The sequence below is a fragment of the Antedon mediterranea genome, chromosome 1, assembly GCF_964355755.1.
Source record: "Antedon mediterranea chromosome 1, ecAntMedi1.1, whole genome shotgun sequence".
Lineage (NCBI taxonomy): Eukaryota > Metazoa > Echinodermata > Crinoidea > Comatulida > Antedonidae > Antedon > Antedon mediterranea.
Window position 1 is genome coordinate 9,484,882 of NC_092670.1, and position 14,462 is coordinate 9,499,343.

The following is a 14,462-nucleotide window of genomic DNA, read 5'->3' on the forward strand; positions in this document are numbered from 1 at the left end:
GTGGTCTAACAACAGGACACTGAGCTCGGCTTGCTAAGATAGGAACTCGGAACAGTCCTTTGATCTTATGTCTGGCTGCGACAAATACCAACAGCACTGTATTATGGAGATGTGTCGCAGTCACCCTTTGATATCCGGAGCTAAGAATCCTGTTGTTAGATTGCCTTGGTTGAAGGAAATAATAATAACAAACTTTAAGAAACAAATTTATCCTTGACAATCACAACATAATATCCTCGGTTAACGGCCAAAAAAAATGAAGATGAGACCGAGGTAAAATCCTTAAAAGATGGAACTTATTAATTATAAGTTGATATTAAAATAACATAAACCTATAGATATTAAATATATACAATACAACATAAATAGTTTAGGATATAATACAGAAAAAATATTATTTACATCATCAAGTAAGCGCCCTTCAACTCGAAGTTCCCATGATGCAACAGCACCTTCTTCTTCCTCACCGACATCTGGTTTTCCGGGGTAAAACGTGTTGGAGATGAAAACACGCAACTTCCTTTTTTGCTGAAAATAAAAAAATGATCAAGATGTAGACAACAACAAAAAATTCATTTCAGACAAATACCACATTCAGTTCTGCATTTAATATACAATTTTTGTTTACAATTTACTTTTGGACTCCACATAATGTTTTCGTATTGGCTAGTCCATTTTTTCAACAGAAATTGTCATACATGATCGCTTTAATTTTTACACACAATTTTACAACAATATTATGTGTTAAAACTATTGATGGCCAGTAACATTGAATTCGGGCCAGTATGAAAACCGATTCACTGGCCGGATGGGATAGTTAAAAATAACCTAAATTATTGATGGCCAGTAACATTGAATTCGGGCCAGTATGAAAACCGATTCAGTGGCCGGATGGGATAGTTAAAAATAACCTTAACGACGACCCTTGATATATATATATATGTTTGACAGATCTAACATAAACACTTCAATAAATGTTAAAACGAGATAAGCATTAACATGCGTGTATTACATGGACTGTTTGCTTATAATTTACTTATAGTTTCCTTGACGTAGGTTGTACCTTTCAAGTTTATTTCAATAACCGGGGCCGCAATACACTAAGGTACTTGTGCAACCTACTATTAAGTCAAAATAACTTTATTTTCTAATTCGCATGATAATAAATTGAAAGAAGAAACTGTCTAATTTATTGCTATAAATAATGTAAAACATGTAATTTGACTGTTAATTTCCAAATTCATTTTTAAATAAATATTTGTTAAAGTATTAACATTTAATATATTAATATATTACATAGCCTATGTAAATACGCGAACGCGATTGGTTGAAACTGCATCACATGACTACCGCTGCGAGGATCGTAAATCGTATATATCCTTGAGAACGATGATATTGACTGTGTAATTTTCGCGTAATTATCGTGTCCCCTGTCATTAAACATAAACATTCTCGAGTTCGATGATATTGACTGTGTAATTTTCGTGTGGCAACACTCGCGTTTGCCGATAAATAAACAAAAGTCATCTACTCGATTCAACCGCTGCACCACGGAAGTTGCTTGAAGAAATTAATCTTCTAAACGATTTAAGCTATGCATACATAGCGCCCTCATTTGTTATTAGTCCACCCTAAATGTGATGAAACACAGTTTGTGATTGGTCAATACTCACGGTAGTAACCTAGTAACTAGTACGCGCTGAACATCCGGTGATTCGGCTCCTCGAAGAGAAGAAGACGAATTGTTTATTCGGCCTACCTGATTATAATATTATTATTAATAGGCTTATTGATGGAAACGACCTAGGCCTAAGTGAATATTTTATTGCCAAGGAATCATTAATTAGTAATTATCTGTATATTTTTCTTCGCAAGGTAAGGTGTCTAGGCAGGCTTGTTTAAGTACAATACAAATACTATAGGAGGCCTTGCCTAGCCTAGCTTCACCCACCAGCAGACTTGTTCTTGGCTATATAATATTATAATATAACAGATATTGCCTTTTATATCGGTTAAATATAAGATTTGACATCCCCTCGGGAATGATATTAAGTTCTCGGGGAATATATATTTCCCTCAGCTGGCGCTTCGGGAAATATATATTCCCTCGAACTTAATATCATTCCCTCGGGGATGTCAAATCTTATATTTAACCTCTAAACAGTCAATATCTGTATAATAGTTTGTATTCTGCAACCAAAAGTGAAAACCATTATTTTTATAAACACACCAGTCCACATGAGTAGACATAGGTACATCGTAAGACATAAGAAAATCAAACATATAAATGCTCGAAAAGTAGATTTATGTTCTTTAAAAATCAAAATACCAGGTTTCCTTAAATAAACGGTTTCTCTACAATAATCAATACGAGTGTTGCATGAATATAGGTTGATTGTAGTGTTTAAACATATATTGTTTCCTATTTGTTTCACAGAAAAGTGTCCCCTTATTAGGGGTATTTATACTGAATAAAATGGTACTTGATGTTGAGCAACGTTGTGTTAATGTTATATTATGTTTTATAACTTATGCATTTTATAATTATAATTTATAAAAATTACTTTTATAATTGATATACAAAAAAGAATTTATTTTTTTCAAAACTATAAAGCAACATCTTTTTATGACATCAGCAGCAAATCATTAAACAGAAATTATAATTATTCTTGAAACTCCGCCCAAAGATTAATATTAAAAAGAACATTAGCAACTCTTCAGGGATGAGTATTAAAATAAATTGTAGCATTGAAATTCTAAATATAAAAACGAGAAAGAAGCAGGACAGTGAATTGATGAGGTCAAACCATGACAACCGGCCAATGAAGAAGGACATATGGGATGCGAGAGGTCGGTTAAAAGGGGGACAGAATCGAAAATGGCAACGGTGATTTTTATGCATTAGAAACACATGTTAATCGAATTGGATACCCACGGGGCATTAGACGGCTATGAACAACATTAAAATTGACGTAAAAATAATCTGACGACAATTCTTGAAGACAATTCTGGCTTGATAGGGAGTTTAACACATGAATATAGTGTAAGATTAAGTGAGAGCTAGTAACAAGGCAATGTTGCATTGGTGACGGCCTGCTCACCCCAGAGACTTTATAATTTGAAGTGTGTCATGAACACTTCCTATTAATATAGTAAATGATAGATCAAGGTAAAAAGAAGGGGGTAATCTTAACCTATGGACAACCCAAGCTGTCAAAATAGGATTTGAAATGCTACAAATGATGTAAGCAGCCACAGGCTGTAAGAAAATGAAACGGAAAAAGGGGGGATTGCCTGCAGGTTAACACGAATACAAAAGGGAAATGATCTAGATGGACGGAAGGTATAATTCCACTTATTAGTTGGCTGTAGTGACAAGGAATATAAGTTAAACCAGACGACAACGCAAAAAGTGATTTTAATTAGTAGTGACACTTATAATTTAAATTAAATTATTGAGATTGTGTTTTTTATATATTTTTGTCAATATCTGTGGTCAATCATCAAAAAACAAAAGATGGTTAAAAACATGGTTCTCTTAAGGGGATACATGGACAGAGTTTCTCGATAACATAAACAAAACTTTTTTTTCCAACAGCACAATACTAAAAAAAAACCTCTTCACGTCTAAAAAACCATATTCTGTCCGACAAATTAGTGCTCAATTACCAAATGAAGTCTGTTTAAAACACATACTGACCGCACCTTTGATTTCCGGCCATTTATCTTTATCTTCCCAAGTTTCATATTTCAATTGGTTTAAAAAAATCTAATATCACAGGAAAATTTGCATTGTATGTCACATATGTATCATATGGAGGTGGAGCGTGTATTAATAAAGGTTAATGTTAGGCTTGGTACATGAAAACATGTGACACATTACGCGACACTGTATTATAGAATTTTCTGATGATAGTGTAGAATTATTATAACAATAACAGTAGTAATGACCATAATAACTAGAGTAATGATAACAACCATTTTAAATGTAAATATGTATATGTTCGTCGTGAGGTGGTTTCCCGAATGATCGTAAAATCAAAACGGTACTGTGTATGACCAACTAGCGTTATTGTCACCGGCTAGTCATCCATTCATAGAAGTACTGATGTAGTAGCCTACCTGTACGGAGACCATAGAATGTGACCCGAGGCATGACTAACTACGACTTTTAGATGATAGAAAGTTGAGAAAAAATGTTACGAGTAGTTGTACGACATGAAGATGTTTATGAAATTATGTCAATAATGTTTACACACTAGGCATACAAATAGTAATGTTTGTTAGTAAAAATAATTTTGAGTTAATCAGAATAAGATATAAGGAAGAAAAGCAAAGAGACTATGGAGCGGCTATTCCTGAATATACAATACTAAGTATCGTAGATTTAAATTATAAATTTTAGGCGATCTTGTCAAAGGTCAAGCGCCTATAGCCTGCCACGTTTCGATATTCAATATTGAACTTGACCTTGAACGGTGTAAGGCCCTCGCTAATGCGGGTTGCTTCACCGTTCTGGATTCTGCAGATTTCGCTTTCAAACTTAAGGTCAAGGAAGCCCTCCAAATCTCGTGGAGTAAACCTTCTTTGAAACAAATCTATAACTTAGGCATCACACTTGCCATATGATTGGTTGTTGCCTACATTCCTTGTTTTATTATGCTAATTACTTTACTTATTTACATACAATATGTCCTGTTGGTATATAAGCACTCTAGGCGTTGTTTACTGTTCTGATGATGAGAATAATTTCTCGAAACATCACATTTACATTTTAAGGCAATTTGCCTTTTTATTAAATGCCTCGTTATAGTCATCCTAACTCGCAAGTTTGGTGGTATTATTCATAAATATGTATATGTTTGTATGATGTAGTATGTTTAAGCAGATATTAGCCCTTGATAGCATTTGCAGCAATAAAGAAATTGAATTGAGTTATACAGACAGTACCGAGAATTAGTGGAGGTGGAGAAAAACCCTGCATTGATACTAATTTGATAAAGATGTCAATTTTAACACACTTGTGACAAGTGCAAAAAGCCTTGTTTCCTGTCAAATTCATTTGACTGCTTTTACGTTTAGAATCAGTTTTCAAGAGATAATTAAATAATAATTTAAACCGGCTTCGTTGGATTAGCTACTAATAGCTACGATTCTTTGATATCAATGTATTGCTATACTGTGAATGTACAATAAAATGTTGTTTCAACATTTATATAAATGATATTTAAATCCAAAGGCTTGAAATTACTGAAAAAATGACAATGTTGTTGGTATCAGTGGCTGGATCTCAATGGACATACAAAATATAATAAGAACTGATAAAATGACAATGCTGTGGGTATCAGTGGCTGGATCTCAATGGACATAAGCAAAAAGCTAAATGAAAACGATAAAGCAAAACGGAAAAATTTTCAGAGCTTTCAGGCAACACTAGCCCTTCAAATCATCAATATATTAATATATTTTGAATTTTGAAGTTAAAATGTTGTATTATTGTATATTTTAAATACTATAATAATAATATGATTCTTGTAAGTTACTTAATTGGTTTTAGTGTTGATGTTCTAGTTTAACTAAATAAAGGCGCCTCAACCAAAGCTTTAGAAAAACCCCGACAGGACATGGTGATGACTTGAATAAATATGAATAAAATATTGACAATTATGAGCAATTACATCAAAAACACATAGTGTATTGACAGACTTTACAGTTTTGCCAAATAAAGTCACTCACTTAAAATTGAAAAATCCAAAATATCTAGAACACATAACGGAGACACGAACAAAAGCGGAAAAAGGGGTGGCGGGGTCAGCTTTAGATAAATCTGTCAACGGACAACTGCCCAATCAAAATGCTTGCTATTACCGATTACAATCCGTATAACTCCCTAGCTAGTAATTCAATGAAGAGATGGGGGAAATCTCAGGGACGAATGGCTAAAGGGGGGAACAGGCTGATCAATTTGGACAGGCAGATTTTTTGTTGCTGGACACATAGAACGATGGAACTGACAAAATCAATGAACACATTTTGACGAGATTTGCTGTCAAATCCTCTAAAAATGGGTCAGGGAATTAGTTTAACTGAATTGTTCTACTTTTAAAATGATAAAAACATGACCAACATATTTTCTTGCAATCTACAATTGTTTGTTCAAAAATGTATTTTAACAGATCTCTTTGTAAATTATCATAGTATTTTAAATAATTAAAAATTGTCATAAGTCAAGCTTTATTTAAAAACACTATTTTCATTAATCGTCATCACCTTGAATATTTTTACTGAAGTATTTTATATTATTATTATTATTTTATATTATTACAAACTATAAACAATTTTAAAATGCAAAGTAACCTTTCAAGTATTTCTAAATATGAAACCAAATAATTAGTCATTTTTAATTAATTTGTTTGATATATTTATTTTTGTGGCTAGTGTTGCCCGAAAACTTTGCAATTTATCAGACTGTTTTTACCTTTACAAATTTATTTATTTTAAATATCAGTAATTAAAGTTATTACTTTTGCATATATTTTTAAAAAAAATTTCCAAATAGATTCAAATCAAATCATCTATACATATAATTAGTTCAAAAGCACATTAAATTTGGAATACATTCTTGTTCAATTTGGCTTTATTTTTTTTTTTTTATTCAATTTTCAGGCACAAAAAAACACAACAAGACAGCGGTGCAGCACCCTGAGGATTGCCATGAGTGCAAAGAACTATCAAGATGGCTCTCCATATACTGCACTTGAACATATAAGTAAACAATAAAAATACAAAGACATAAAAATTTAAAAATTGCAAAGCATCAAATTGAACAATCATTAAATTGAATCTAAAAATAAATATATATATATATATATAAATGTACAGATAAAAATGATTGTTTAAAGATAAAAAAATTAAAAATTTGCCTGACGTAAGACCGGAGGGTTAAGTTAAGGTTGTTTAGAATGGAGGAGAAAAACTCGCAAAAGAACACAATTTAATGAAACAAAAGAGAAAGTTTGTTTATATCAATGCAGTTGTTATGGGCAAGGTTAGAATAAAAATGTAGGTTGGTTGAGAGTTTGATTGAACAGATCTGTTTGTACTGAGTGTCCAGTTGTCTGTAGGTTTCCAAAAGTCTTCAACCCTACATATTACTTGGTGCCTCAAAATGATGCTTTTCACATACTGGGGCGAGAAAACGAGAATTCCACTTCCTGGACTGGTCAGCCATCTTATGATTCATAGGCAACGAAACGACAAGAACGCAAGGACTGGCTGTGTATCATCAAGGCGGTCATACAATGATTGGGCAGTTTTTGGACAGAAAATGTTGGAAGGCATTCAAGAATGTGTACATGCTTTCATCGACTCATCGACTGTACTGCTGAGTGTGTGTGTCTCAGAGAGTGTGGTATCAGGTCGGCTGCTGTACCTTTAACAACAACATTGCTCCTAGTTATCTAATTGAGCTAATTTCTAGAGTCCCTGCTCGAGCCATCAGAACAAGAGGTGATTTAATTTATCCTAAAGTCAATTTGGAATGTTTTCAACATGCTTTTATTAAATCTGTCCTAATTTTTATAATAATTTACCAACTATAACTCTGGGAATGCAATATCAAATATACATTGCACTTAAGTTGAAAATTTATATTGATACATTTGTATTACAATATTGATTTAACAGTATATTATATATTGTTTGCAATTTATTTTAATTTGATTAAAGAGGGTCCTTTGAATATCAGTTCCATTGGGCTAAACTGTAAGGGTTGAACATGGTTGAAATAACCACAAAAAAAAGGTTAGTGGGCATTACTTTACCAGAGCATCCTTCACTGACTCTGCATTTCATATTTAATTTTTAGTAAAAATGTGTTGAAATTGATAAAATAAAGAATATTGTATATGACCAGGTACAGTCTCCGCTAGTCTGGGTAAATAATTTGGCAAAAAACATTATCCTTGGATTGCAGTGAAAAGTCTTATGTCTATATTTAGCCTAAATTAAAGAGTGGGATTATACTAGGTCATAAATAGTACGTATCTTCCTTTGGTTTGGATGTCAAATACAAAACAATGGGTCAGGCAAAACAATCCAGGTCTGAGATTTGAAAGCTCACACTGTTTCCATGTTTAGTTTACATTGTTTATAATAAGTCCTTTAAGGCCCATTCACACTAGGACGATAACGATCGACGATAAATATATAAGCATGCATTTTTTTAACATAAAACAAAAGAAATTAGAAAGGGTTTCGTTCTAGGACTATAGGATAATCATTTATGCTGTCTTTGATAAAAATAATATTTTTAAAATTCCAATCAAATGACGTCATGATACATAAAAACAATAAAATCGTTGTATTGTCACGATATTATTGCTCTTACTAATCATGACGTCATTTGATTGAACGTGTGAAAATATAATTTTCATCAAAGGAAGCATAGATGGTTATTCTATAGTTCTAGAATGAAAAGGTTTTATATTTCTTTTATTTTATGTATGAAAAATGCAAATTATTGTCTATTATCGTCGATCGTTATCATTCTAGCGTGAATGGGCCTTTACTCTCTTTCCACCCAATGCCTTGCTGACTTAGCTCCTATAGAATATGGAAGAGCCACTAACAAAAGCTTCTGAATACTGTAAATGTTGAGATTAAAAAACATGCAATGTAGGTCATCGTTTGACATCAGCTTCTTGTGAAATAAAAATAAAATCGTCAACAATAGTAAAACTGATTAAAATTGACAGCAAAATTATACCTACGTTTCTGCTTATTTGATTATCATTAATACTCACTGCTAATCTATTTTTTAAAAACTTCACCAAAATTAGAAATTGTTAAAAGTGTGACAAAATAAACAAGATTGACAATCGTAATATATAGGTTAACTTTTGACAGGTCAAATATAATGAAATTGTCTGAAATAGGTATTAAAAATTGACAATCTATCAATCAATCACTGAATATTTTTTACTTCTAGCACAAACTAGTAAAAAGAAAGTAAGGACCTGTTGCTGTAACAAACAAAAGACTACTTTAATTGTGTGTATAAAATACAATATCTTTATTTATGTGGTAGAAGATATGCCACCTCTAATGTTAAATAATGGCAAATTGGGGATTCCCGCTAATTGGGGATTTCCAAAAATAAAATGCAGAGAGGTTTGTCATAGCTGTAGATGAAATATTATAATGTAATCCTTTGATTGGTTGATCTTGTATTGAAGGTACATAACCTGTTCATCTTATTGGAACCATTGAGATTTTGTTTAGGCTTGTAAATAATGTGTGATTGAAACTAAAGTAATCTACTCTATGTCCAAAACCTGAGTTCAGTCATTTTACATGGTGTACCCTAGACATCTACTTAAATAATAGTTTATTTTAGAAAGGTACAGGAGTGTTATAAAACAAATGTTTTGTATTCATTGAATGGAAAGGATTATTTATTGAAATGAAAGCCTGTCCTAATCACTGTATAGAACATTCACTCTTTTAAATGAAAATATTCTATCTATTCAACATATAAACATTCATTATTTGTATAAAATTATTTTGTTCAGTTGAGGTCCAATACAAACACACAATTTTCTGAACTAATTTTTCTTGCTTTAATTCATTAATAAACAACCCAATGTGTAATTTTACAAATTATTTTCCAACCTAATTCATAGCGTGTAGTCATATTAAATTTAAATTAGAACAAATGTGGGTTTTTCACTTTCCGACAACTGACCGATAAATTGGAATTGACCGAAATAATTATTCTATTTCTAAGAAAGGAAGAAAAATGTATTTAAACTTAGGGACTGGAGACCTAGTACCCAATCCCCAAATGTAATCAGTGTTACATATTAGGTAATGAATTACGACAGCAATGATTTTGACCAAAATGTTTCTGTAATTACCAACATAATTCAATACCAGGCAAAAATGTCTGTAACAAAAAGTTCAACAGGGTAGTTTTAAAATTTAGAAACCTCATAATGAAAGTTAATATTCATAGCATCTGCCAAGGAAAACAGAATAATGAGAGCAACAATTTTTAGCTTGTAAACTGTCTGTTCCAATCACGGTAAAATACCACTGATTTACCATAAATGAAACTGGAAAACTCATCATCTTAGCCTGCTCTGTACTGTGTACAGTTTAGTACTGTGTACAGTACTGTAAAGGTGCACTTATGTCTACACAGAACTCAAATCATAACATAAGTGCTCCGAGCAACTTAACTCAACTGAACAGTTCCTCTCAGTTGCCCATACTTAAGCGCTCACACATCTAGTTCCGTTCAGTTACATGTAGTTGTTTGAAAGTCGACATAAGCGCTCTCGCGTAGGTAGTTCTTTTCACTTGAATGGAGTTCTGTGTCGACATAAGCTTAATAGGGATATACTGAATAGCAGTACAATTGATTAAATATAAAGATAGAAATATAATGTTGAGGTGGGGAATTGTCCAGGGCGAAATGTAGTCACAAGAGTAAAACATCCACAGGGAAAATCTAGTAGAACCAAGCAATACTACGGTCTGATTGACTGTAGCAACAAATTATAACCTCTGGACGGAATACCCATGTTGTCTATTAGGGTACATCGAACCCTAGGGAGCACGCTGCATGACCAGCGTCGGTGAAAATCTAGAAGCATTTTCATAGAATGACTACTTACTATCAATGACCGGTAACTATCGCAGACGCATTGTAGCAATTATATATACGTTATTCAAAGTTACTAAGAATAAACACATTTAGGTATGAATCTGTATTTAATCCTTTATAAGCCCGTGTAGTAATCAATTTGCATACACAAATCATAACATCAGTTTCGAGCATTGTTTTTTATGCAATACAAAAACACATTTCTTTCGTTGTCTTTTGTACACGGCATACGTGACAATAGTAGTACAGTAAATAATATCCTATTCCTATTAGCAGAGTGATTAAGCGACTTTGATCAACATACTAATTGATTGATGGTGTTACTATTCTCTAATGCTGACAGACACAAACAGCGTTGTCACGCAAGAATCTAGTAGTAGCATACTCCCACTCTAGTTAGCAGGTTCTCACTTCTGAATCTACTAGATTCCCAGTATTTAGACAAGTTTCCCAGTATTTAGACAAGTTTCCCAGTATTTAGACAAGTTTCCCAGTATTTAGACAAGTTTCCCAGTATTTAGACAAGTTTCCCAGTATTTAGACAAGTTTCCCAGTATTATACCATCATATGCGTTTGCATGTGACAATTAAGAAATATCAGACAAAAATTGACATAGCATCAAGAATTTAAATCAAATCTGTTCATAAAAAGTACCCTATGTTTAAGTAAGTCTAGAAACAATCTCACTGCTGGCTGCCGTGGGTCCATGGAGGGCCTAATCAGAATTTCGTCATTTTTCAAGTATACTTGAGGACCAGAATAAAACATTTAACATTTATTTAACACATGTGATAATTCTATTCTTCTAACATGAAAAATAATTCACATTTTGCGCAGTTTATCAGAATTCGGCATTGCAATATTTTGTAGATAATACTACCAAAAGAACAGAGTGCTCAAGTTTGGACTATAATAATGAACGAATAATGAAATATTTTGTGGATAAAGTACAGAGAATCGAGCGCCCTAGTTTTCAGCCAGTGTGAACAAGGATATAGGCCTAACAGGAGAGGATTAGAATAAAAAAGATTAGGAAAGTGGTCTGACCGGTTAGGTCATGGATTACCTGTTGGCTAAAATTAACTTGGCCTTAATATTAATACACATGGCATTACTGTACCTTTCTAAATTTACTTAGCTTTTATTCTAAATGAAATACTCTGAATGCCTGTCTTTATATAAATTAAGCTATATTAGGCAAATTTGGCATATAGATTATATTTGTTTTATTTAGGGAAAGAGCTTAACTAGCAAATCCAAGGGATTAAGGTCTTTCATGACGGATAACTAAAGGATACCATAACAAATAGTTCAATGAACTTTTATAACACATCAAATATAGTAAAACTTGAAAGGCACTTTAGGTCCACTCACTACCAAATCTCTCCACATCTCCCAACATTTTTCTCCCAACAATTAAGTGGCACTAAAACAAATGTGTGTCGCCTACTATTGGTATGCCATGTTGGACACTGTTATCCCCAGTTGTCAATAAAAGATAATAAATAATAGAATGGATCTATGGTAAAACTGTATGAAAGGTCCTTCATATAACCTTTTATAGACATTAGATAAATCAAAGAATAATGCAAATAGTTAATCATCATTTAATATATTATATATTTCAAATTTTATAAACTGACTTTACAGTACATGACACTTCAATTTTATGTCATCTTATAATTTAGTTATAATATCACAAGAGTATATGATTTGTGGTTATTTAAACCTAGAAGCTTTCAATTACAAGGATTGCACTTGACCACTTAACCACAGATTTAAATATGTTGCATACCAGTACCATATCCTATATAAATGAGAGTATGTGATGCTTATTACAACTACAATTCTGATTTGAACCTAAAGGCCTAAAATTACAAGGCATACAACTGATCACCTAACCACAATTTAAAATATGTAGTATTTAAAAATCCATTTAATAATTTCCTGTACTTTTTACTATCAAATCCTCGCATTCTTAGCATGTTTTTATTCCTATATCTGGTACTTTTCTGGCCAATGACCCACTGAGAACAGGGTGTACGCATGCATGCATTTGTGAATTGTCATTGATAAATGCCAAGGTTGTTCAGCCATAGTAGAACCCAGTTGGTTTGTTCTTTTAACAGGTGGATTACCTGTGAGATGTATTACCTGTTGATAGTGGATTATCTATACCTGAGGATAACATTACCTACTCTATTGCTGGTTTCTATTAACATATCTATTCACAAAAGGGAAAGTTTGCAAAATATAAGATAAAATTATATAGCATATTGGGATATTTTCTAATAAATTTCCATTTCTCCTTATTACATTCGTAAAACTAAATAATTTTTGAGCGCTGTGTTTTTTGGATTTTTTTGCAAATGGAGTAAGAAATACTGTAGTATCATTGATTAAATTTATTGGATGGTTTACGAGTCTCCACATTGATTTTTCACAATTCTAACACAGAAGTCCAGCACAAACCAAAGGACCGGATAGTACATACAGTAGCTAGGAGTGGTCAAAATCTCTCTTTTTCATGGAATGCTATTTAAAACTATAGATATAGCATTGACATTTTAAATTGTGTCCCTTTGTGAAAACCAAACCAAAAAAAAAGTTCATAAAAAAGTCATTTCAATGCACAGAACAATTACAAAGACATTTTTACACAATATTGTTGAGAACTAACGAGTTTACTTTACATTTCTGCAGTATTTGGTCCAAATCCTATTGGATATCATACTTAGATAAATATTAATATAACTTTACATATTTTGTTTTAATCTCCCTAATAATATCAGCAAAGGTTATTACATTTTGGCAATTTGTAAGATTATATTATTAAGATATAATATGAACTTATTCATATTTGATTTTTACAATCAATATATACAAATAATAAAAAAAAAATATTAAACACTGTTGAGTGTTTACAAAACCAATCTCAAAAGTCACCTTTAAAATAGACAACAAGAATGTCATGGTCAACGAGATATTAATAAACATTCTGAATGATACAAATACAAGAGAAATATTTTGAATACAATAACAACCCTTTACATTACAGACAACTCATACCAACAAATTCCACCAAGGGTCGCTAAAACCCTGAATAGATACCGCTTCCCTCGTACATATTTAGGACTCCGGAAGGAGATCAAAGAGGATTACCGAGGCTCATTCTAACGATTGGAATAAATCAGTGTAGGGAAAAACATAATCGCGAGGTAGATCGATGAGGGTGGAGTGACTAAGTGGGAATTGAGAAAGTTGGAACGAAGCCATGTCTTGAGGACAGGACATACCCATAAGCTGCATTACGGTTTCATTGAACCCAGTCAGGCTATGCAAGGCTACTATTGCTACACACTGAACACCCACACTATCTTTATTCAATACATTCAAGTTAAGCTTATGTGATTCAATAAGGATTTAGGTTTACTTTTAAATCAAGGTGACGAATTCTTTGAAAATGATCTTTTTTTAATATTGTGTTTGGAGTTTTTTGTTTACTTTTTTTGACATACATGTAAAAATATGGATTTACAATATTAGGTTACTCTTCCTGAAAGTTATCTTTTTGTTTTTCAGGGGTTTTTGTTTTACTTTCTGACAGATACGTGTAAGGGGTGGATTTAACATTCTTGGAAAATGATTTTTTTTTTGTTGAGTATCTTTTGTTTGAATCAATTTGAAAAGGGGTGAAGAGTGCAACTTTATTTTAACAACCAAAAAAAAATCCTTTCTAAGGGTTTGTTTCTTCTTTATACACAACAAAAATAAAATTTACGAATACTGTTA

The 14,462-nt window shown here is 32.3% G+C and overlaps 2 protein-coding genes across 7 annotated transcripts in view; one reads left to right on the forward strand and one right to left on the reverse strand.

The window, feature by feature from the left end:
• LOC140055996 (tRNA endonuclease ANKZF1-like) overlaps nucleotides 1–14,462 on the forward strand; it is a 344,549-nt gene that overhangs the window by 89,404 nt on the left and 240,683 nt on the right. The gene's annotated exons all lie outside the window — the stretch shown is intronic.
• Nucleotides 1–14,462, reverse strand: part of LOC140055646 (SWI/SNF-related matrix-associated actin-dependent regulator of chromatin subfamily D member 1-like) — a 125,759-nt gene that overhangs the window by 45,939 nt on the left and 65,358 nt on the right. For all 6 annotated transcript variants that reach the window (XM_072101042.1, XM_072101010.1, XM_072101002.1 and 3 more), the window contains one exon: nucleotides 403–528. In XM_072101042.1, coding sequence (XP_071957143.1) covers nucleotides 403–528 — 126 coding nt within the window. The remainder of the gene's footprint in view (nucleotides 1–402; nucleotides 529–14,462) is intronic.